Source organism: Salvelinus alpinus, chromosome 19, assembly GCF_045679555.1.
Source record: "Salvelinus alpinus chromosome 19, SLU_Salpinus.1, whole genome shotgun sequence".
Lineage (NCBI taxonomy): Eukaryota > Metazoa > Chordata > Actinopteri > Salmoniformes > Salmonidae > Salvelinus > Salvelinus alpinus.
Window position 1 is genome coordinate 38,672,950 of NC_092104.1, and position 22,649 is coordinate 38,695,598.

The 22,649-nt window shown below is 42.4% G+C and overlaps 2 protein-coding genes across 10 annotated transcripts; one reads left to right on the forward strand and one right to left on the reverse strand.

The window, feature by feature from the left end:
- Positions 1–142: 142 nt before the first annotated feature.
- On the reverse strand, positions 143–16,946 carry LOC139545514 (E3 ubiquitin-protein ligase RNF34-like). 6 transcript variants are annotated; one of them, XM_071353384.1, is made up of 9 exons: positions 16,808–16,943; positions 15,811–15,914; positions 9,797–10,015; positions 6,089–6,466; positions 3,367–3,429; positions 2,994–3,195; positions 2,829–2,858; positions 2,505–2,549; positions 143–1,775 (listed from the first exon to the last, which is right to left on the reverse strand). In XM_071353384.1, exons 3-9 carry the CDS (start codon positions 9,998–10,000, stop codon positions 1,588–1,590), a joined length of 1,110 nt encoding a protein of 369 aa, XP_071209485.1. In that variant the 5' UTR covers positions 10,001–10,015; positions 15,811–15,914; positions 16,808–16,943; the 3' UTR covers positions 143–1,587. The 6 variants fall into 6 exon arrangements, with proteins under 6 accessions (XP_071209485.1, XP_071209482.1, XP_071209484.1 ...); XM_071353381.1 differs by lacking the exon at positions 15,811–15,914 and having other exon boundaries at positions 16,808–16,946; XM_071353383.1 differs by lacking the exon at positions 15,811–15,914 and having other exon boundaries at positions 16,791–16,944.
- Positions 11,145–14,879, forward strand: LOC139545515 (putative nuclease HARBI1). 4 transcript variants are annotated; one of them, XM_071353389.1, is made up of 10 exons: positions 11,145–11,895; positions 11,983–12,159; positions 12,250–12,311; positions 12,394–12,480; positions 12,568–12,851; positions 12,931–12,966; positions 13,065–13,619; positions 13,689–13,804; positions 13,901–14,012; positions 14,107–14,879. In XM_071353389.1, the coding sequence occupies exons 7-10, from the start codon at positions 13,148–13,150 to the stop codon at positions 14,475–14,477; spliced, it is 1,071 nt and encodes a 356-aa protein (XP_071209490.1). In that variant the 5' UTR covers positions 11,145–11,895; positions 11,983–12,159; positions 12,250–12,311; positions 12,394–12,480; positions 12,568–12,851; positions 12,931–12,966; positions 13,065–13,147; the 3' UTR covers positions 14,478–14,879. The 4 variants fall into 4 exon arrangements, with proteins under 4 accessions (XP_071209490.1, XP_071209492.1, XP_071209491.1 ...); XM_071353391.1 differs by having other exon boundaries at positions 12,568–12,609; positions 12,678–12,851; positions 12,931–13,619; XM_071353390.1 differs by having other exon boundaries at positions 12,568–12,966.
- Positions 16,947–22,649: the final 5,703 nt, after the last annotated feature.

Consider the following 22,649-nt stretch of genomic DNA (forward strand, 5'->3'; position numbering starts at 1 on the left):
GAATAATCTAGCACTCAACACTAGTTCATCCTACAGGATTGCATTAATTTTCCCATTTATCAAATTGTTAATTGCATTTTTCAAAGGCCTGCCAAGAACAAGTTGGTCTGGGCATCACAACATACCAGACAAGTAGATGAAGTCAAACTAATATAATTCATCTTTAATTACCAAAATAAAAGGTTAAACATTCCCAAATACAAAGACCAGACCTTGCACAATTTATTTAGCATACCTTTCCAAAGGGTAGTTGACTGTGTGATACAGGAAACCTCTCCACCCAATCTCAGTGTCTATGTCCAAAATGGAACCCTATATAGTGCACTACTGTTCAAAGACCCATAGGGCATGGGGTGCCATTTTGGACGCACCCATAGACCGTCATCATGCTCTGCTTCTCATTTGAGGACAGACCACTCAAGCAAACCAATGTAGTAACACATTTCAATCCACCTGACAGTGAAACCTTACTCTTTAATAAACTAATCTGAGGGAAATCTTCAATTCAATTACACATTCAAATCAAATGGGAAAAAATAGATATGTACATCTCATACTGATATGAAACATTATATGCAACTGTACAGCAAGTCACTTTTCCTCAATATACTTTATATTCCACAAGTGGCAGTTAACTTGCAGCTATATATTTGATTAGTTGTGTTAACTACAACAATGTATTAATTAAAAAGACAATATTCCCTCCACTTCCAAGAAAAGATAACAGAAAATATTCTAAGCATATTTTTGCTGTCTGATGGAATTACATGCTCATAATGCATAAAAAAATAAAGTGTTATGTTTTTCATCTATTGAAAGCAGTAACTCCCCTCAATGTTGTACTCTGAACATTTGACTCTAGGAACAAGAAAATGTATTCGAAATAGCTTCTGAAGTTTCATAATTGTATGTTCGTTAATGGGAAAATAAGGTAATTTCCTGAAGTTTGTTTTGGAGGTAAGGTTTTCAGACAGTGACGACATCCACAATTTAAGTTGGTATACTAACAAACGGAAAACATTTGAACGTATTTAGCACCCGTTTTCTTATCTTAACATTCAGTGCTAAGACGTTATGACAGAATTAAAACAAATGTGAGACTTCCTTCCAAATCAAAACAGACCTCTATATGGGCAGACTTTACATGATACGGTTTGTTCATTGGGACAGGGAGTTAGTTACCAGTCACAATTAGTGGTTCACTCTGTAGGTACCTGGGAACGATGGTACGCACACACAGCTCACATTCTTGTTTAAAAGTCAACATAAGTAAGCAAACGCATAACATAAAATACGGTAGATGAGAAAACGTCAAGGATGTGTTTAGAAATGGAATGGGTTAATATAAAGGGTAGACTGCTGCCCTTCTTTTCATTGGTCAAACAGTGATTAGTCCCAAGAAAAAAATGAAGTGGGAAAAAATGAACACACTGCATTTCTCAAATTCATTATCAAGTTTACAAATAATGTAAGCGTTTCAGGGGATGACAACAGAACACCCACAACTAGGACAGAACAACACAGATCTGTTTCTCTGGAGGTGAATGTTTTGAAGATGGGACATGGTGGAAGTGGTGGGTTGAGACATTAAGACTTGAAGACGTGCACGGCTCTCACGACGTACTGCCTGCAGATGGGACACTCGCTCATCCGCTTGCCGCACTTGGTGCAGGTGACCATGTGACCACACTCCAGGAGGACGCAGTCGATCACGGAGTCCATGCAGATCCTGCACAGGTTGTCATCCACGTTGGTCAGCTGGGCCTTCTCCCCATCTGGAGGAAGACAGAGGGGAGGAATCAGAGAAGAAAGCAAAAGAACAGGACATTCCATACAGATCAGAGTGGAGGAGAGCAATGATGATGTCAAGCCCTGAAGAGGTAGAAGAGACTGGCACTGTCAGTGAGAGAGCTCACTAAAATATCTCCTCGCTCTTGTATCCAGAGTGCCTTATCTTAGGAAGGTCATGGCTGGTATAAACCAGAGGGCAAGCATCATACAGGGTCCTGGAAATGTTCGCTATGAGGGGTTTCCATGACAATGAGACCCCCTTCATCACCTGACGGTGTATCAGTGAATTCAGACCCCAGACTTCTTGCAGCTGTATAGATTTAGCTTTATTAGAAATGTGTGTGTGAAGTTATTAACAGACATCTTGGCTTTCTAGGTAATAAACTTAAAGATGGCACTTGGGTGACTGGTTCTTACTTGGCAATGAATAGGGGCAATGAGAACCTCCAACAACTAGACATGCTCAGATGGCATGAAGGTACCTTTGGTATGGATGAGACACAAAGACAGCACGATGGATGTGCAGTAGTAGTAGTGGGACCACATGTAGTAAGTAAGGTGATACTTCCTGCATGCATGGCTGAGGGCTGAGGGCTGTGTATGAGGTTGGATGCCGGTGTTACATGCAGGCTGAGGGGCCATGAGATGGTAGGAGTGACGAGGTCAACAGTAAGAGAGACCAGGGGAAAATGTGCCCTTTTCAGATACCTTACCTCCAATCCCTCCATTGCACATGGGAGGAGGGGGCAAGGCCACCACTTGTGTGGAAGGAGTAAAGCAACAGTCAGTAAATACTGATGTTATTTTTGTACTAAAGAAATCAACTCAGCATCTACCCCTGGTACAAAGCATTGATGGGATACAGGAACTCTGATGGTACAATTTTACAATACAGTAATGAAGATACTGTACATCCTGAGCTAGAATATCATTGACGAGGACTGAAGGGTTTACATGTCAAGTAGCTGTACTTTCCATTCCTGTTCCACAGACTATACATATCATCACAAAAGACAGACAGAGGAGTGACATTTTACCTGCAGTTATAGCTGTGTTCACGTTTTCCACTAAAGGAAAGAAAGAAACATTTAGATAAAATAACTACTGCACACCATTTTGATGGGCAAACATGGTGTGGTAGTGACCATAGCAGTTGGCAAGCCAGCTCAAACGGATCTGGGACCAGGCTCACTGCTACTCACATGACTTCATGTTCTCCTCAGTCTCTCTGTACAGGCGGCTGACGCGCTCTACCAGCTCCCACTTCTCACAGCAGCCTGAATAGTTGACAAAGTTCCTGGCCAGGATCTCCTTCAGCTGTCTCACGGACAGGCCCTCGATGTCCCTCAGGCTGGAGATGTCTGAGAGAGAGGCCCGCGCTCGCGGCCGCGTCTGAGGGCTCACCTGCAGGAGAGAGAGGAGAGTCATAAGCCATTACATACATGACACATACTGCACTGGAGAGAAGGGGCAAATAGGACAGGAGAATGTCGCACCCCTCTGAATAAGCTCCAGATGCTGTGAGGACATTTTTCTACAGTTAGCAGCCTACTAGGAGTGAGGTTTATCATTTACCTCTGGTGTGTGCTCACTGGGTGCCAGGTTCAGGAGGGAGAGAGACGTGGCGTCGCCTATATCCTGTACAGACAAAACAAGCACATGACTCAGATGGAGGCCTGTAGCGGTCCTTACATTTTGTCAGACAGTTATCGTCATGCAATAGACTACCAGTCTCACGGTAATTGACCGTCAATTAGCCTAAACATGTTTAGCATCTCCAGGCATACAAGTCACTGATGCGTGCCTTTGGAACATCTACATTTTAAAAATTCAAATAAATCTATTTAATATACACCATCACAATAAATCCAGTATTTTAGGCAGGCCTAAAAAAACATGATATGAAGAAAATGTTTTTTAGAAGAACAGAATACGAGTTGGCCTACTGTATGTTATCTGGCTATGCGCCATGCCATAGGCTTGATCATTTATCAGACAAGATATGCTTATAAGTTCTGTGCCATTATTTTATATGACTTTATAGTAGTAAGAATATAATTGAACTTAGCTGAATAAAATAGGAAGGATATTTTTCCCATTCTGGAGAGAGTGTGCATTTGAAGTGGCTATGTTGAGCGTAAAAGTTATCATTTGAAACAGGTCCTATATATGCTAGATTTAGAGTTATTTGGTAACTCTAGTTGAGAATGATACAAATGTATTAGAAATCAAAACATATATGGGCTGCATGATGCGACTATAGTCTATTGATGATTTGAGAAAGTCGCAAAAAAAGCTTGCGCTCTGTTCCTTGCCTCAGGCTGCACACAGCTGTTCTCTCATCAAGTGATCATATTTTCACCCATCAGACTATTCTCAATTTAATTTTGTCTTCAATATTATGTTAAATTTGTTTAAATTTACAATGGCCCATTATCAAATGGGCAGGAACACGAGCAGGTGAACAAATAGATGTAACCTGTATGCACTCAAATTCATTTTCCACTCATGCTGGGTAACATACTCCGGTTATTTCATCAACCACTGTTTGAGGAGCATGCAGCCTCTCGCTGCATGACAGGTGATATTCCGCCCAAACTCTATGCCATGGGCTCTCTAACCCTGTTCGTGCAGTTACCCAGTGCTTAAATTTGGGAAACCAAGTGAAATCTGTTCGGGAACATCAATAGTAACAAAACATATTTCATTAAACTGTTGAGACCCTGACTCTCTGCTCGCTCGAGAAAGGAATGAAGGAGAGAGGGGAGGGGATGGTATAAAGGAGAGAAGGTCATGGCTTGTATAAACCGGAGAGCAAGCTCCATACAGGCTCCTGGAAATGTCCCAGTCTGATAAAAGGCTTCGCTGTGAGGGGTTTCCATGACAATGAGACCCCCTTCATCACCTGATGGTATATCAGTGGAGGTTTGAGATATTCTGTAGCTAAAGGTAATAGGTCAGCCTATTGATTATAAAAATCCATAATACTAAGCTATTCAAAATCAAATCCAAATCCTCTACACTTGTAGGCTAACTCTGTAAGCCACCCTGCACAATCAATGAACCAACGGCATCGCCTAGGCCTATATGTTCTCTCCCAGACTCATAGATAGAAAGATTGGAGTATAGCATGAGGTAACCAGTCTATCCAGTATGCATGATAATACAGTCCATACTCAAAGGTGATTACTAATTCTGGAGTATAGGCTGGACCAATTACATCTTAAAATATTTTTTTTCTGCCATGCGTAATATGCGGTACGCTATTAGGCTATGTATTATATAATGGCACAATCATTTTTTAAATTCAGCGTTTTTTTCAGGCTTGATCTCATACAGTATATAGGCCTATGAGTATGCATCAGCTCTAATATGCGTATGGGTGTTTTGAATTAATCGTCACCTTAGAAAGCACTGTCCATTTCGTTGGCTTTGAAACAACATCCACAACAACCATGTTTTCCACTCAGTTTCAACAGGTTGTTGAACTTCTTTCTTCAAATTGATCAATCATAGTGAGGTGAGTTTTAAAATCGCAATACTGTTTTGATGATAAGAGTATTTGCATTGATGTCAGTGTGGTTAGAGGAACAATAGAGCCCTGAGTACCAGACCATTAGGACCTGATGGAGGGACAATAGAGCCCTGAGTACCAGACCATTAGGACCTGATGGAGGGACAATAGAGCCCTGAGTACCAGACCATTAGTGACCTGATGAAGGGACAATAGAGCCCTGAGTACCAGGCCATTAGGACCTGATGGAGGGACAATAGATCCCTGAGTACCAGGCCATTAGGACCTGATCCCAGGAGGTTGGTGGCTCCTTAATATAGGGAGAATGGGCTCGTTGTAATGGCTGGAGAAGAATCAGTGGAATGTTACGTCAGCAGCCTCCAGTGGACCTCATGGTCGTTAGTGAGTTGGGTACTACCAATGCATGTCCTGAGTGCATAAGAGGAGATTACCATGACTCAACGGTCACGTGGAATATTACTGCGGTCATGTCTGCTGGTAATATGGTCACCGCAACAGGCCTACTCAGACAGAAACCTCCACAGAGCACTAGAAATCCTTCCAGTCCAGGCAGGGATTAGGATGAATCACCTGCTGTTTAGTCCACTGATCCCTTGGGGACTACTATGTTCCCAGTCATAGTAAAGCTTCTACTGCTCTCTGCACCAGCTGAGCAGGCAAAGTACAGGTATTTGTAGCAGTCATCTCTTAATTTAGACCTCAGTCACTTTCAGAGCAGACGTAACACCTTTTACACTCACTCTCTACCTGCATCACATGTACCTGGTTGGTTGTCCCTGAGCTGTCGCTCCTGCTGAGAGCTTCCCCCTGAGAGGCGGAGACTGAGAGAGCAGACAGCTCAGAGGTGGAACGTGCGGCGGAGGGGGGCGGGGTATAGAGGGGGTTGTCTGGGTCCTCCTCCCCCTCTGTCCTCTGGTGACACAGCACCAGGTCCACCAGGTCCTCCTTCTCCCTGCAGGTGTCTGTGGGGACGTTGCGTAGCAGCAGGTACTGCCGCAGGTCTTTGACCCTCAGCCGCATCAGCTGTGGTCTCTGGAAGGCTGTCCCCTTCAGCAGGTGACATGTGGCACATATACGCAGGTTCTCCTGAAGCACAGAGCACAGAGTGCAGAAACTCTTCTTACAGTCGCAGCAGATATGCTGGGGGAGAGAGAGATAAGAGTGTGCGCATTAAGCAGGTGGAGAGACAGGCTAAGTGACATGGACACAGAGTAATGTAGGCACCAGGGCACACTGTGCCTTAATAGGATCCACAAAGCCTGCCCAGTACTCCAGGCTAACAATATCCTGCATATAGAACTTGTCTCCACTAAAACATTCATGCACATGGAAGATTAAATCATGTCTCATTCAATTATTAAAAGGTGCAAACATCTCCCTCTATACACCTTGAACGGGCGTTTGTTCTGAACAAAGCAGCACAGATTCTGAAATCATCAATTGAACCTTCACAGGCTATGTTGGACAGATGAGGAATGTGGGGTATTGGAGCCCAAAATAAGCCATGAGGAAGCAGAAGGTCGATGTCTTTTTTCCGTTACTGCATTTTTTCAATCATGTGCATCTGTTTCCCTCCATCTCCAGACAGTCGGACGGGAGGCAGGCAGTTCTTTATTTCATGTCACAAACATCAAACAGTAATAACAGGCAAGCGGCATGATTAAGCGCTGTGTTGGCATGGTGACGCAGAGCAGCAGAGGGACAGACAGAGTAAAGGAATTCAACCCAGCAATATGGAGATGTCGTCTCCCTCTGTCATCACAACAGACCCCCTTCCCCCTGCCATTTGATGAATTCTGGCTAGACCTTTGATGAGGCACAGTGCTTACCTAGAAATTAATCTAACAAACTTTAGACCATAGCATTAGCATGCATCAGCCACAAAACCTCACTGATCTAAATCTACACTAAAGAAGTAGCCTAAGTCCTTGTCTATTTTTTTTTTTTTACCACAGACTACACTAGAACAAAAACATGTGGTTTTCTCAACATAGCTTAACAGCTTCTACCCCAAAGCCATAAGACTGCTGAACAGTTAATCAAATGGCTACCCAGATTATTTACATTGACCCCCTCCCTTTTTTCACACTGCTGCTACTTGCTGTTTATTATCTACAGTGGGGAGAACAAGTATTTGATACACTGCCGATTTTGCAGGTTTTCCTACTTACAAAGCATGTAGAGGTCTGTCATTTTTATCATAGGTACACTTCAACTGTGAGAGACGGAATCTAAAACAAAAATCCAGAAAATCACATTGTATGATTTTTAAGTAATTAATTTGCATTTTATTGCATGACATAAGTATTTGATCACCTACCAACCAGTAAGAATTCCGGCTCTCACAGACCTGTTAGTTTTTCTTTAAGAAGCCCTCCTGTTCTCCACTCATTACCTGTATTAACTGCACCTGTTTGAACTCGTTACCTGTATAAAAGACACCTGTCCACACACTCAATCAAACAGACTCCAACCTCTCCACAATGGCCAAGACCAGAGAGCTGTGTAAGGACATCAGGGATAAATTGTAGACCTGTACAAGGCTGGGATGGGCTACAGGACAATAGCCAAGCAGCTTGGTGAGAAGGCAACAACTGTTGGCACAATTATTAGAAAATGGAAGAAGTTCAAGATGACGGTCAATCACCCTCGGTCTGGGGCTCCATGCAAGATCTCACCTCGTGGGGCATCAATGATCATGAGGAATGTGAGGGATCAGCCCAGAACTACACGGCAGGACCTGGTCAATGACCTGAAGAGAGCTGGGACCACAGTCTCAAAGAAAACCATTAGTAACACACTACGCCGTCATGGATTAAAATCCTGCAGCGCACGCAAGGTCCCCCTGCTCAAGCCAGCGCATGTCCAGGCCCGTCTGAAGTTTGCCAATGACCATCTGGATGATCCAGAGGAGGAATGGGAGAAGGTCATGTGGTCTGATGAGACAAAAATAGAGCTTTTTGCTCTAAACTCCACTCGCCGTGTTTGGAGGAATAGAAGGATGAGTACAACCCCAAGAACACCATCCCAACCGTGAAGCATGGAGGTGGAAACGTCATTCTTTGGGGATGCTTTTCTGCAAAGGGGACAGGACGACTGCACCGTATTGAGGGGAGGATGGATGGGGCCATGTATCGCGAGATCTTGACCAACAACCTCCTTCCCTCAGTAAGAGCATTGAAGATGGGTTGTGGCTGGGTCTTCCAGCATGACAACGACCCGAAACACACAGCCAGGGCAACTAAGGAGTGGCTCCGTAAGAAGCATCTCAAGGTCCTGGAGTGGCCTAGCCAGTCTCCAGACCTGAACCCAATAGAAAATCTTTGGAGGGAGCCGAAAGTCCGTATTGCCCAGCGACAGCCCCGAAACCTGAAGGATCTGGAGAAGGTCTGTATGGAGGAGTGGGCCAAAATCCCTGCTGCAGTGTGTGCAAACCTGGTCAAGAACTACAGGAAACGTATGATCTCTGTAATTGCAAACTAAGGTTTCTGTACCAAATATTCAGTTCTGCTTTTCTGATGTATCAAATACTTATGTCATGCAATAAAATGCAAATTAATTACTTAAAAATCATACAATGTGATTTTCTGGATTTTTGTTTTAGATTCCTTCTCTCACAGTTGAAGTGTACCTATGATAAAAATTACAGACCTCTACATGCTTTGTAAGTAGGAAAACCTGCAAAATTGTCAGTGTATCAAATACTTGTTCTCCCCACTGTATGCATAGTCACTTTACCCCTACGTACATGTACATATTACCTCAATTACCTCGACTAACTTGTACCCCTGCACATTGACTTGGTACCGATACCCCCTGTATATAGCCTCGTTATTTTATTGTGTCACTTTTTTTTCCCTCTTCAGTTTATTTAGTAAATATTTTATTATTTTTCTTAAAACTGCATTGTTGGTTAAGGGCTTGTAGTAAGCATTTCACGGTAAGGTCTACACCGGTTTTATTCGGCTCATGTGACAAATTCAATTTGATTTGGAGTGTAGCAATTACCACTGCTGTGCCATGGGCTTGTAAGTGCAGTCTCATGACGTAACTGGCTGTATTCAGCATCTCTTATCTTGGCTCTCTCGGAGGACACATCAGATTACGTCTAAGGACGGATCTAAACAACACTGGCCCTTACTTAACATGTAGGCCTACTGTAGTAGGGTGTGTATGTTTGAATAAACATATGAGGGCTACTCTGATCAGATCTAATAAAATATCTAAGAATATCAGTGCATTAAATGTTATAGTGTCTCCTCAGTCAATACCAATTATAAACTATTCTATGGCTCAAACACCCAAACAGGTTCCTTCTTGATTACCCCAAAGCCTATCAAACACACACTAGCCATCACCCCAAAGCTTATAAAACACCCTCTAACCATCTGGGACTGGCCTACAATCACATAGGCCATTCACACAATAAGTCTACTAGCTACCCCAATGGTCCCCAAACCCAACACCTACCTTCCTCCTGAAGACAGAGAAGGCCTGGCCACAAGCCTTACATACGAGGCTGGGGCTCCCTGAGGTTGTGGGCGGATATGTGGAATATCCTGCGCTGGGGGCAAACCGGAAGGGTCCAGCACCGGCTCCGAACCCAGGCTGCTGGCCTCTCACTGCCCCTGTGCCCATGACTTCATTCAGCAGACCACAGCATGAAGCCCACATGGACGAGGCCCCCGCCTGGAGAACATAGACAGCAGTGTTAAGAGACTGCAGAGCTCCACAGACATGAGAAGAAGTTATCCCTGTCAAACATCACCAGCCCTGTAGTGTCGACAAGCCTCCTCTCCTTGAGCTAGGACCCATCTGTGCGACACCAGACACCCTATAGTCATTATCACAGTGATACCTACAAACAGATTGGCTTGATGCCGCAATGTATTGCACACAGGTTATTGCAAGTGTGAAAACATCTAAAAATAGAGTGGTCAAGGAAACACAAGCTATTGTACTCTTAATATTGCAGCCACAGGAGAGGCTGGAGGCATCACTTTGTTATGGCTGAGGAAATGAAAAGCATAGCCCGTAGCTCTGTGGTGACTGACGACGGCACAATAGACTAGACATGCCCAGGGACTGCATGATGACCAGCCCTAATAGACCTACATCCAACACATCCTATCAAAGTTTCCCTAAATAGGATACTTTTGTCTGCAGGGGAGAATGTGTGAGAAAGTGAAGGTGTGTAGCGGAGAAATGATTCATGCATCGGATAAACTAACTAACTGACTAATTACCTCGATGAGTGGCTGCAAATGATAACTCGATATCTGTTCCCTGGCAATTTAATACTAGAGAATGCATTCCCCTGTATTAACATGGGAAGATAATTCCACAAAATCAATTTCAGTTCAACTCCCATCTCTATCAATGAGGTAATCCGTTTCCAAACGTAGGCCCTATCATTTGCCCATTACTTTTTATACTAGTCTCTGTTACATGAACAATAGTACTGTACAGTAGTCAAATATAGGAAAAATATGTTTACTCAGGCAACAGGTCAATTTGTGCATAAATTGGTGTACTACTATTGTTACTACTGTTGTAATACTGTTGTAATTCTGTTGTCACGACTTCCGCCGAAGTTGGTCCCTCTCCTTGTTCGGGCGGTGTTCGGCGGTCGACGTCACCGACCTTCTAGCCATCACTGATCCATTTTTCATTTTCCATTGGTTTTGTCTTGTCTTCCATCACACCTGGTTTCAATCGCATCAATTACATGTTGTGTATTTAACCCTCTGTTTCCCCTCATGTCCTTGTCGGTGATTGTTTGTTGTATGTATGTGTTCTAGTTATGTTCTGGGGCCTGTTGCACAAAAGTAGAATTAAGACATCCGGGATAAATGACTCAGCTGAGCTCAATGAAGCCAAAACATGTGCGTCCAGGCTTAATTGGTTGCACAAAGACCAAGCAAGGATGAGCAGACACGGATTCATTAAGCCAGGTGAAACCAATCCTGGATAGGTGCGCGCTCACGGCTCACTCAAATAGACCCCGCCACAGATCACAGATTAACTGATTTACCATGGCAACTAGAGCCGCGTACTTTTCCCCGTCGGAAGCACAAATCCTCATGGAGGCATACGAGGAGGTAAAAGATATAATTAAGAAGAAAGGCAACACCGCCACAGTGATAAAGCAAAGAGAAAAAGCGTGGCAAAGTATTGCAGACCGCCTGAATGCGTAAGTAGTGCACAATTACACACTCACCGCTCCGCTGAAACATCACAATTACAATTCAAATATTTAATTCACATCTCCAAAAATGCAGTTGTACTGTAATTATGAAACGGTTAAATTTTTAATTGAAATGCACTGCAGATATGAGTGAAATTGTGTAAAGTAACTCCATCACACTGTATAAAGCTATGATAAATTTTTTGATATTTTTACTGAAAACAAGACAAAAATACCAAGTAATTTTTTGCAGTGTGACTCCATTAAATGTGTGTGTGTGTGTGTGTGTGTGTGTGTGTGTGTGTGTGTAGATTAAACATGAACGGGCCAAAACGGACATGGCAGCAGGTCAAAATCAAATACAAGAACATTCTGCAGAATGGTATGGTCCCTGACTAATATTTAACAAAGCACAAGCATATATTGTACCCAGAAGGTGCCTGCTCACACATTGTCTGTACTGTTTTAGCAGTGAAAAAGAATACCCACAGACAAGGCACGGGTGGTGGGTCACCAAAGGCTGACCTTACCCCAGCAGAGGACATGGCCTTGGAGCTAAATAAAGGCAGGCCCGTCTTAGAGGGGATCCCTGGGGGGAAAGAGACGAGCATAGGTTCCTCCCAAGATGCCACCCGCTTCATTCAAGGTATGTCCTTCCATCTCTACATGGGATACAACCACATTCATATTGAATCAATTTGGACTGTCTGACTTTGGTTTACCTATTGCCTTGCAGTGTCTGGCAGCACTGTGTTCCTGTTAGAGCCACCAGCACAAGCACCAGACGATGCTGATCCAGTGAGTACTCCATCAAAGGCATACTGTAGGCCTGGCATGTCTTGTCTACTAGCTTCAATATGAATCCGATTAAATGTGATAGGGTGAAGGCCCCAGTGCAGCAGCAACAGCACATGATGGAGACGATGATGAGGAGGAGACCATCTCTCTGGATTCCAGAAGGCATGAGGTATCATGTTAAGACTGTGAAAGTACTATTTACTCTACAATGGTGAGGAGTCCTCATCAAAATCAAAAAATCTAATTTCTTTTACAGGACCCAGATGCTATACAGTGGGAAAACCAGCCTGGCAACATAGTGCGTATTAATAAAAGGACACCACATCCTGCCAAATTCCAGCTGCGCTAATTGTATTGTGTTCACAGAGCTCACAAGCTATCAGAAAGTTGTATGGCAACCACCTCCGGCGCCAAATAGAACTGGCAGACATAGACATTCAGTACAAGAAGAAAAAGATGGAAAATCTTGCACTGGAGTCCGAAATAAAAAAGAGGACAATTAGGAAACTGGACCTTGAAATAAAAAAACTTGAGAGGGAGGTGAGATATGCCTTCAATGTACACTGTATGCTAACTGTAACACAAATGTATTAATCATTATTTTTCTTTCCTCCCCCAGCTCCAAGAAGATGACACAGCTCAAAATAAAAATTAGGTATATTCTCGTAAAGTCAAGTGAGCCATGACATATGAGCTCTTATTGTGAGCACACAGGACGGTGGCATCTTTCTAAGGTTTTTTTTATTTTCCCAGCAATCAGTACAACCAAGTCATCGTTATAAGGCATCGCCCTCTTTTGCCCACCCCCCCAGCACCAGGTGTGGCCACTAGCCTATATGAAGGCCCAAAATTGTGTGTTCCTTTCTGCTCTGACAATGGCATGCCCATTCGTGCGAGATGTGGTGGATGAAGAAGCACTTGTGCTGAGGAGAGCCTTCAGGCGAGAAAGGGTCTTCAGGGACCGGTTGGACCCACTGGCCTTCCCTGATGACCATCTATATGAAAGATACAGGTTTTCTGCAGATGGCATCAGGTATCTATGCAGACTACTGGGTCCCAGGATTAAGCACCGCACTGCACGGAGCCATGCACTGAGTGTGGAGCAAATGGTTTGTGTGGCCTTGCGCTTTTTTGCTAGTGGAGCCTTCCTGTACTCAGTGGGGGATGCAGAACAGCTGAACAAGGCCACAATTTGCCGCACAATAAGGAGTGTGTGTCTGGCTATCAAAGCATTAGCAGATGTCTTCATCTCCTTCCCTGGCCACAGAAGACTCTGTGACATCAAAGAGGAGTTCTATAGGATTGCAGGTAAGAGGATCTACAAATTACAGGACAACTGTTAACACATAGTAGGATACTCATTACTTTGTGTGACAGGTTTCCCCAATGTCATTGGTGCAGTGGACTGCACACACATAAGGATAAAAGCCCCCTCAGGTGCCCATGAGGCCGATTTTGTGAATAGGAAATCCTTTCACAGCATTAATGTTCAGGTGAACATAACTTTTTGATATTGTCCATTGACGAACACTCTGCATTGCCAGTGATGTGCATTGATTGGTGTAATATTCCTCATCTTATGATTTCAGATGGTCTGCAATGCTGACTGTGTGATCAGCAATGTTGTGGCAAAATGGCCTGGCTCAGTCCATGACTCCAGAATCTTTCGGGCCTCTGAAATCTATCAGTGCCTATCACAAGGTAAGCCACACAACCCCTATTTATAACCATCATGGCTGTGTCAAGAATATCACTGTGTTTATGAGGTAGTAATGATGAGATTTTGTGTTGACAGGTGAATTCTCTGGTGTGTTGCTGGGAGACAGGGGGTATGGCTGCCAGCCTTTTCTCCTGACACCTTTCACAGACCCCCAGGAAGCACAGCAGGCCTACAACCATGCCCATGCCAGGACCAGGGCCAGAGTTGAAATGACCTTTGGCCTCCTGAAGGCACGCTTTCACTGCCTTCACAAATTAAGGGTCAGCCCTGTTAGGGCATGTGATATTACTGTGGCTTGTGCTGTCCTCCACAATGTGGCCTGCCTGAGGAAGGAGAGGGCCCCCAGAGTGCCACCAGCCATGGACTGGGACAATCCGGCAATCTTCCCTGATGACGACAGTGGTCGGCTGCTGAGGGACCAATATGTGTTGAATTATTTTAGTTAGTATGTGTGCTTTCAATTTTGGTTAAATATGTCCTGCGGTGGCAGAGGAATTTGGGTTTTTTTGGGTTCGTTTTTTGACGAATTTGGCCTCTTATGATGTTTGTGCGGTATACTGTGTGTAATACAAGGCTGCAGGGAGGCTACTGCATCCATTCATTTGTCTGTTCAGTTGATGTGTATGGATTTGTCCTGCATTTATTTTAGTGTGCAGACATGCAGGGTGTGTTATATACAGACCTTTGAATGTGTATGTATCATTTTGTATAATATGCTTGGATTCTGTGCTTTCCATCTTGTAGAGTCACTGTGACTTCAGTTTCGAAAGGAGCTGATGGTTTACCTGCTTTGTTTTGTCCTTATTCAATAAAGGAACATAATGTTACACATTGTGTTTTTATATTCATATGGAATGTGTATTTGTTTATATGACAGAGTACTAGGGCCACACTGAAGAAAAAGGATAAAGTCATAAATTTATGAGGCTGGTTCTTTCTGCAGAAAAGCTACATATTGTTTTTACAGTTTTGATACTTATGACAATGTGATACTTAATATTCTGGCACATCAGCATGTCTTTGTTTATGAAACCATACTGAAGTACAATTTCACGAAATGCCCCACATCTGTCATTTTAACAACTGTCCTCCTTTAAAACAACTGGTTACAATATTATGACTTGTGTTTTTTTCCCCTCTGTGGCCCTAATATTCTATCATTTTATATATAGCCTTATAGTCTATGGGAAACTGTAAATTATCTAATGATAGCAACATCATCTAAAAATCATTTTTTATCCAAAATCATTGAAATTAATGATCACAAACGTTTAAATAATAACAGTGGGTCTAGTTATATGTGATAACAATGTATAGTGAGCAGTGAAATAACTATTGGTTTCCATTTGTGGTGACTGCTGACTGACATTAGGGATGAGATTAAATAGATCCTGGAATTTAGCCTGGTCTGGAGCAGGCTAGCTCCACAGAATAAATCTCCATGGTAATTTATACCATAACATATCCTCCTGCCCCCTATCCATCTTTAGTGCAACCGGATTACGGATCAATTGAGCCAGGATCACCAAGATATCCTGGCTTAATCCCTTATCCTAGTTTTGTGCAACAGGCCCCTGGTGTGTGACGGGTTTTGCACCCTCTTATTTTATTTTGTATATTTTGATTTTCGTAGGTTTTGAATACTTATTAAACAGCTCCGTTTATACCAAGTTCATTCTCCTGCGCCTGACTTCCCTGCCACCAGCACGCACCCCATTACAACTGTTGTAATACTGTTCCATTTTCTGCTGCTGTTAGTCTAAATATATTCATATTTACATTTTTTGGATGCGTTGTGGGGGTGTTTCTCTTGAAGGTGCAGTTTCTCCTGGTAAATCAGCTTGTGTACATTGACTTGTACCTGCATTGAGTCCTCTACTGATCTGAATTACACAAGGTTCTACCAATCATCATCCATTAATATCTGCAAAATACCACAGCTGTCTACGTTTGAGATTGTATGATGATTAAATTAAATAAAGTATGTGTTTGTATCCTTACTAATGCATATTCATTGAAGAGAGATGGTAGAACGTTAAAAAAATGCATTAAGTGGGTAACAATCTGATAATAGTATATGAACATTGGGATTTCTACAGATGCGGAACCAAACAGCCTACAGACAACTAACATACATTCCAAAAATCAATAATTGACCAGAAAATTTCTTCCTAGGAGGGAGGATTTGAACTATCCATACAAATCACAAATATCAGTCACAAACAAGGCAAGACAAACAGTCAATCTACTGACCGTGCTAGCTAGTAGCCTAGCGTTAGTCACAGATGCAAAACATCAAGCTATTACTGTACTACTCTCCCTTGGTGACAATCATCAATACTACTGACATTGAACATGAATACTGGTTATCGAGAATTTGCCTGAATAAACTATTTAATCTAGCTAGCTAACTCATATACAGTTAGATAAGAAAATCTAGCCAAGTAGCTAGCTAGCTAGCCTATTTCGGCAACATGTAGCTGTACCTAGCTTCATACTGACAGTAGCTAATAGCTAGCTACATTAGTTACTAAGCATCAATGCTACATATAGAGATGATTGAACTCAGCTCACTCAACATAGCTAACGTTAGCTGGATATATAAAGATAGTTATCTATTTATTTATTGTTCGCTACCTAGCTTGTGAACAAAAAACGAACAAAAATAAACTGTTAGCTAGCACATTTGCTGACAGTCAACTACAGCTAGCTAGCTTGACAGCAATAACCTACTGAGAATTGAGGAAAGTAGAATTAACCTTCATAGCAATTGTACCTTCATAGCAACTCCGGGTTGTGGAATTTGTCGCAATAAACTGATAATCTGACCATTGCAACAACCCAAAGATCCTCACTTCATTACGTGTTCCTTCTTTCCACCAGCATCTCGAGCTTAAGCGAGACCGCGGGGGCGTTCGAGCTGATCTATTTTGTCAAGTACAGTCGTGGCCAAAAGTTTTGAGAACGACACAAATATTAATTTCCACAAAGTTTGCTGCTTCAGTGTCTTTAGATATTTTTGTCAGATGTTACTATGGAATGCTGAAGTATAATTACAAGCATTTCATAAGTGTCAAAGGTTTTATTGACAATTACATGAAGTTGATGCAAAGAGTCAATATTTGCAGTGTTGACCCTTCTTTTTCAAGACCTCTGCAAACCGCCCCGGCATGCTGTCAATTAACATCTGGGCCACATCCTGACTGATGGCAGCCCATTATTGCATAATCAATGCTTGGAGTTTGTCAGAATTTGTGGGTTTTTGTTTTTGTTTGCCCACCCGCCTCTTGAGGGTTGACCACAAGTTCTCAATGGGATTAAGGTCTGGGGAGTTTCCTGGCCATGGACCCAAAATATCGATGTTTGGTTCCCCGAGCCACTTAGTTATCACTTTTGCCTTATGGCAAGGTGTTCCATCATGCTGGAAAAGGCATTGTTTGTCACCAAACTGTTCCTGGATGGTTGGGAGAAGTTGCTCTTGGAGGATGTGTTGGTACCATTCTTTAATCATGGCTGTGTTCATAGGCAAAATTGTGAGTGAGCCCACTCCCTTGGCTGAGAAGCAACCCCACACATGAATGGTCTCAGGATGCTTTACTGTTGGCATGACACAGGACTGATGGTAGCGCTCACCTTGTCTTCTCCGGACAAGCTTTTTTTCCGGATGCCCCAAACAATCGGAAAGGGGATTCATCAGAGAAAATGACTTTACCCCAGTCCTCAACAGTCCAATCCCTATACCTTTTGCAGAATATCAGTCTGTCCCTGATGTTTTTCCTGGAGAGAAGTGGTTTCTTTGCTGCCCTTCTTGACACCAGGCCATCCTCCAAAAGTCTTCGTCTCACTGTGTGTGCAGATGCACTCACACCTGCCTCCTGCCATTCCTGAGCAAGCTCTGTACTGGTGGTGCCCCGATCCCGCAGCTGAATCAACTTTAGGAGACGGTCCTGGCGCTTGCTGGACTTTCTTGGGCGCCCTGAGGCCTTCTTCACAACAATTGAACCGCTCTCCTTGAAGTTCTTGATGATCCGATAAATGGTTGATTTAGGTGCAATCTTACTGGCAGCAATATCCTTGCCTGTGTGCCTACATGACTGACTGCATGAACTTTACAAAAACCATGTGATTAAAGGTCATGAAGTTTTGACTGCAGTCAACTTCATGTAGTTGCTCTTTACCAACTTCTGCTGCATTCATGTGCTAGTCAGGAACTAGGAAACTCTGAAATTGATTGAACACAGAACGTGTATAGAGTAGTACAGTATGAGTCATAATACATTGGCTATATTTCTTTAAATTGACAATTCTGTGAACTGTCTTGTGTACATTTTAAACTGACACAATACCTGTTAGCAAAGGTGTCAGCTAGAGATGACGTGCAGTAGCTTGCAGGGACTTGTGGTTTTGCATGATGTCTACTTTTATGCACCACCCTATGGGACTCCCAATCACATCTGGTTGTCATACAGCCTGTAATCAAACCAGGGACTGTAGTGACACCTCTGGCACTGAGAAGCAGTGCCTTAGACCACTGCGCCACTCTGGAGCCCAAGTGCTTTGTGCTTGGTTATTAGAGAGAGCCCAGTCATTATTTTAAGCTTGATTTGTATAGGTATTTCTTAAAGTAAATATCTTCTATGATATCCACTCTTGCTAGTAGTAATCTGAAATAGTCCAATTAAATTCATATCTGCTAACATTAGTGTATGTGGTCTATAGTGCTTCCACTACCACTCTATAGACAGAGCCGCACCTAGCACTGTTGTTCCCCCATAGAAAAATAATCACATACATACCCCAACATAAATAATTTGGATTCAATTGATTTTAATTGAATGTTTTTCTTAGAGGCCCTGAATGTTGATTTGTAGGAATCAATCATTTCCACCTGGGAAATAATATGGGAAATAGTGGACGAAAGCAGATCATTCTTGTAGTATGTTCTTGAACAGAATGACAATCAGGGATGTCATTGCAGCTGTTTCTAAAAAGACACTAATGTAATGCATTACCAATGGATTTGGGGACCCTCTGCTGACTACAGTTCACCTAAAACGACATAATGTTTATATCGAGAGTAGGCTACATACAAAGAGGGAAGTTGTCCATTTTCATTTTTATTGGTTACTCAATTTATGGCTCTTCATATCAAGAATGGGAATTTTCAATGTATTTCAGCACTTGGCATGGAATTAGAATTATGTCAACTGGCTGATGATACCACCATATTTTTGAGAAACAGGAATGAGGTCTCCAAAGCAGTTTCCTGTATTGAACAGTTTTCCTTGGTATCATTTTTGGAAAGGAATATAAGTCAGTCTTATTTCCACTCAAGGACTGTGTTTTACAGGAAGTATATGGTATCCCAATTAAAGATAAGGTTACTTATCTTGGTATTGTTATATGCAAGGATGAAAAACAAAGGAGTAATTTGAAGTTTAACCCCATTATTGAGAAAACAAAAATAAATGTAACCTCTAGTTACTAGAAGATATTTAATTGTATGGTAGGTCGGTTTATGACTCATATTCACTTGAATTGCCCCCTAAAATTGTGAAGGACTTAGAAGCCTCACTATCTACGGAAAGATATTCTCAATAATTCCCAAGAACAGAGTTTTAGATTTCAATACTCTAAATAAAACTTTTTAAATAAATTGGATTCTGAAGTACAGTGCCTTCAGAAAGTATTCAGACCCCTCGACTTTTTCCACATTTTGTTACGTTACAGCCTTATTCAAAATGGATAAATACAAAACATCCTCAGCAATCTACACACAATATGCCCCATAATGACAAAGCAAATGTATAAAAATAAAAAAATAAAAAAAATAGCTTATTTACACAAGTATTCAGAGCCTTTGCTATGAGACTCAAAATTGAGCTCAGGTGCATCCTGTTTCCATTGGTCATTCTTGACATGTTTCTATAACTTGATTGGAGTCCAGCTGTGGTAAATTCAATTGATTGGACATGATTTGGAAAGGCCCACACCTGTCTATGTAAGGTCCCACGGTTGTTAGTGCATGTCAGAGCAAAAACCAAGCCATGAGGTCGAAGGAATTGTCCGTAGAGGTTCGAGACAGGATTGTGTTGAGGCACAGATCTGGGGAAAGATACGAAAACATTTCTGCAGCATTGCAGGTCCCCAAGGACACAGTGGCCTCCATCATTCTTAAATGGAAGAAGTTTGGAACCATCAAGACTCTTCCTAGAGCTGGCCACACGGCCAAACTGAGCAATCGGGGGAGAAGGGCCTTGGTCAGGGAGGTGACCAAGAACCCGATGGTCACTCTGACAGAGCTCTAGAGTTTCTCTGTGGAGATGGGAGAACCTTCCAGAAGAACAACCATTTCTGCAACACTCCACCAATCAGGTTGGCCAGACTCCTCAGTAAAAGGCACGTGACAGCCCGCTTGGAGTTTTCTAAAAGGCACGCAAAGACTCTCATACCATGAGAAACAAGATTCTCTGGTCTAATGAAAACAAGATTGAACTCTTTGTCCTGAATACCAACCATCACGTCTGGAGGAAACCTGGCACCATTCCTACGGTGAAGCATGGTGGTGGTAGCATCATGCTGTGGGGATGTTTTTCAGCGGCAGGGACTGGGAGACTAGTCAGGATTGAGGCAATGATGAACGGAGCAAAGTACAGAGAGATCCTTGATGAAAACCTGCTCCAGAGCGCTCAGGACCTCAGACTGGGGCGAAGGTTCACCTTCCAACAGGACAACAACCATAAGCACACAGCCAAGACAATGCAGAAGTGGCTTCGGGACAAGTCTCTGAATGTCCTTGAGTGACCCAGCCAGAGCCCGGACTTCAACCTGATCGAACATCTCTGGAGAGACCTGAAAATAGTTGGGCAGCAAAGCTCCCCATCCAACCTGACAGAGCTTGAGAGGATCTGCAGAGAGAAATGTGAGAAACTCACCAAATACAGGTGTGCCAAGCTTGTAGCGTCACACCCAAGAAGACTCAATGCTGTAATTGCGGGCAAAGGTGCTTCAACAAAGTATTGAGTGAAGGGTCTGAATATTTATGTAAATGTGATATTTCCATTATTATTTTTGCAAAAATGTCTAAACATGTTTTTGCTTTGACTTTATGGGGTATTGTATGTAGATTGATGAGGGGAAAAAACGATTTAATACATTTTAGAATAAGGCTGTAGCGTAACAAAATGTGGAAAAAGTCAAGGTGTCTGAACACTTTCTGAAGCCACTGTACTTTAAGAATGTCTTCCATAACTATTTAGGTTACTGGTTGACTCAGTTGGTGGTTTAGAATTTCTATGTTGGTGTATCCTTGGCCAATTTCCATGAGCAGGCACTTTTAGCTTGGATTTTAGCATATAAACATACTTTTTCCCCTCACAGATACTACAACTGTTATGCTGGTGAATGAGGACCCAAAAGCGACGTAATAGAAACAGAGTCTTTATTCCAGTCTTAAACAAACAATGATTCTCCTGGATACTATCAAAGGTAAATCCAAAACAGGAAACTGAAATCCTCTCGTCAGTAGAGAGGAACGACTGGAGACGCGACCACAGACTGCAGGTCGCTTCAGGAAGGCACAGGCCGTAGCTGACATAGACACCTGCTCACACGCAGCATCTGAAGAAGGCAAAAACACGACAGGGCGGAACAAGGACACAGAACAGCAAACATCAAACAAGAATCCGACAAGGACAGAAGCGGAAAACAGAGGGAGAAATAGGGACTCTAATCAGAGGGCAAAATAGGGGACAGGTGTGAAAGAGTAAATGAGGTCGTTAGGAGAATGAGAAACAGCTGGGAGCAGGAACGGAACGATAGAGAGAGAGAGAGCGGGAGAGGGAGAGAGGGAGGAGGAGAGAGAGGGATAGAAAGAGGGAAAGAACCTAATAAGACCAGCAGAGGGAAGCACAGGGACAAGACATGATGATCAAAGACAAAACATGACAACAACAAAGAAAATAAGTCCTTTTCCTCTTTAAGTATTTTTTATGGGTATCTTTAATTTACTTTACTATTTATATTCTTGACAACTTTTACTTTAACTACAAGGGTTGAAAATGTACCAAATTGTCATATTTGAGTAAAAGTAAAGATACCTTAATAGACATTGACTCAAGTAAAAGTAAAAGTCATCCAGTAAAATACTACTTGAGTAAAAGTCTAAAAGTATTTGGTTTTAAATATACTTAAGTATTTTTTTTAATGGATAGCCAGGGGCACACTCCAACACTCAGACATCATTTATAAATAATGCATGTGTGTTTTGTTAGTCCGCCAGATCAGAGGCAGCAGGGATGACCGGGGATGTTCTCTTGATAAGTGTGTGAATTGGATCGTTTTCCTGTTCTGCTAAGCATTCAAAATGTAACACGTACTTTTGGGTGTCAGGGGAAATGTATTGAATGTAGTGTAGTAAAAGTTTTCAAAAATATCAATAGTAAATTACAGATACCCATAAAAACTACTTATACTTGTACTTAAGTACTTTACACTACTGACTACATTCCTAAAGGTGTCTTTACTTTTACTAAAGTATGACAATTGGGTACTTTTTCCACCACTGAAATGTAGTAATAAACAGAATAGGAATATTGTTTGTGATCCTGCATTTCCCT

Excerpts from the sequence above, each read along its gene's own strand:
- LOC139545515 (XM_071353390.1), top strand. The coding sequence starts at position 13,148 with ATGAAGGCCCAAAATTGTGTGTTCCTTTCTGCTCTGACAATGGCATGC. Across the intron at positions 13,620-13,688 it reads GGAGTTCTATAGGATTGCAG|GTTTCCCCAATGTCATTGGT; the intron begins GTAAGAGGATCT and ends TTTGTGTGACAG. Across the intron at positions 14,013-14,106 it reads CTATCAGTGCCTATCACAAG|GTGAATTCTCTGGTGTGTTG; the intron begins GTAAGCCACACA and ends TTGTGTTGACAG.
- LOC139545514 (XM_071353381.1), bottom strand. Across the intron at positions 3,430-6,088 it reads GCTCAGGGACAACCAACCAG|GATATAGGCGACGCCACGTC; the intron begins GTACATGTGATG and ends TTGTCTGTACAG. Across the intron at positions 2,550-2,828 it reads GAACACAGCTATAACTGCAG|TGGTGGCCTTGCCCCCTCCT; the intron begins GTAAAATGTCAC and ends CTTCCACACAAG.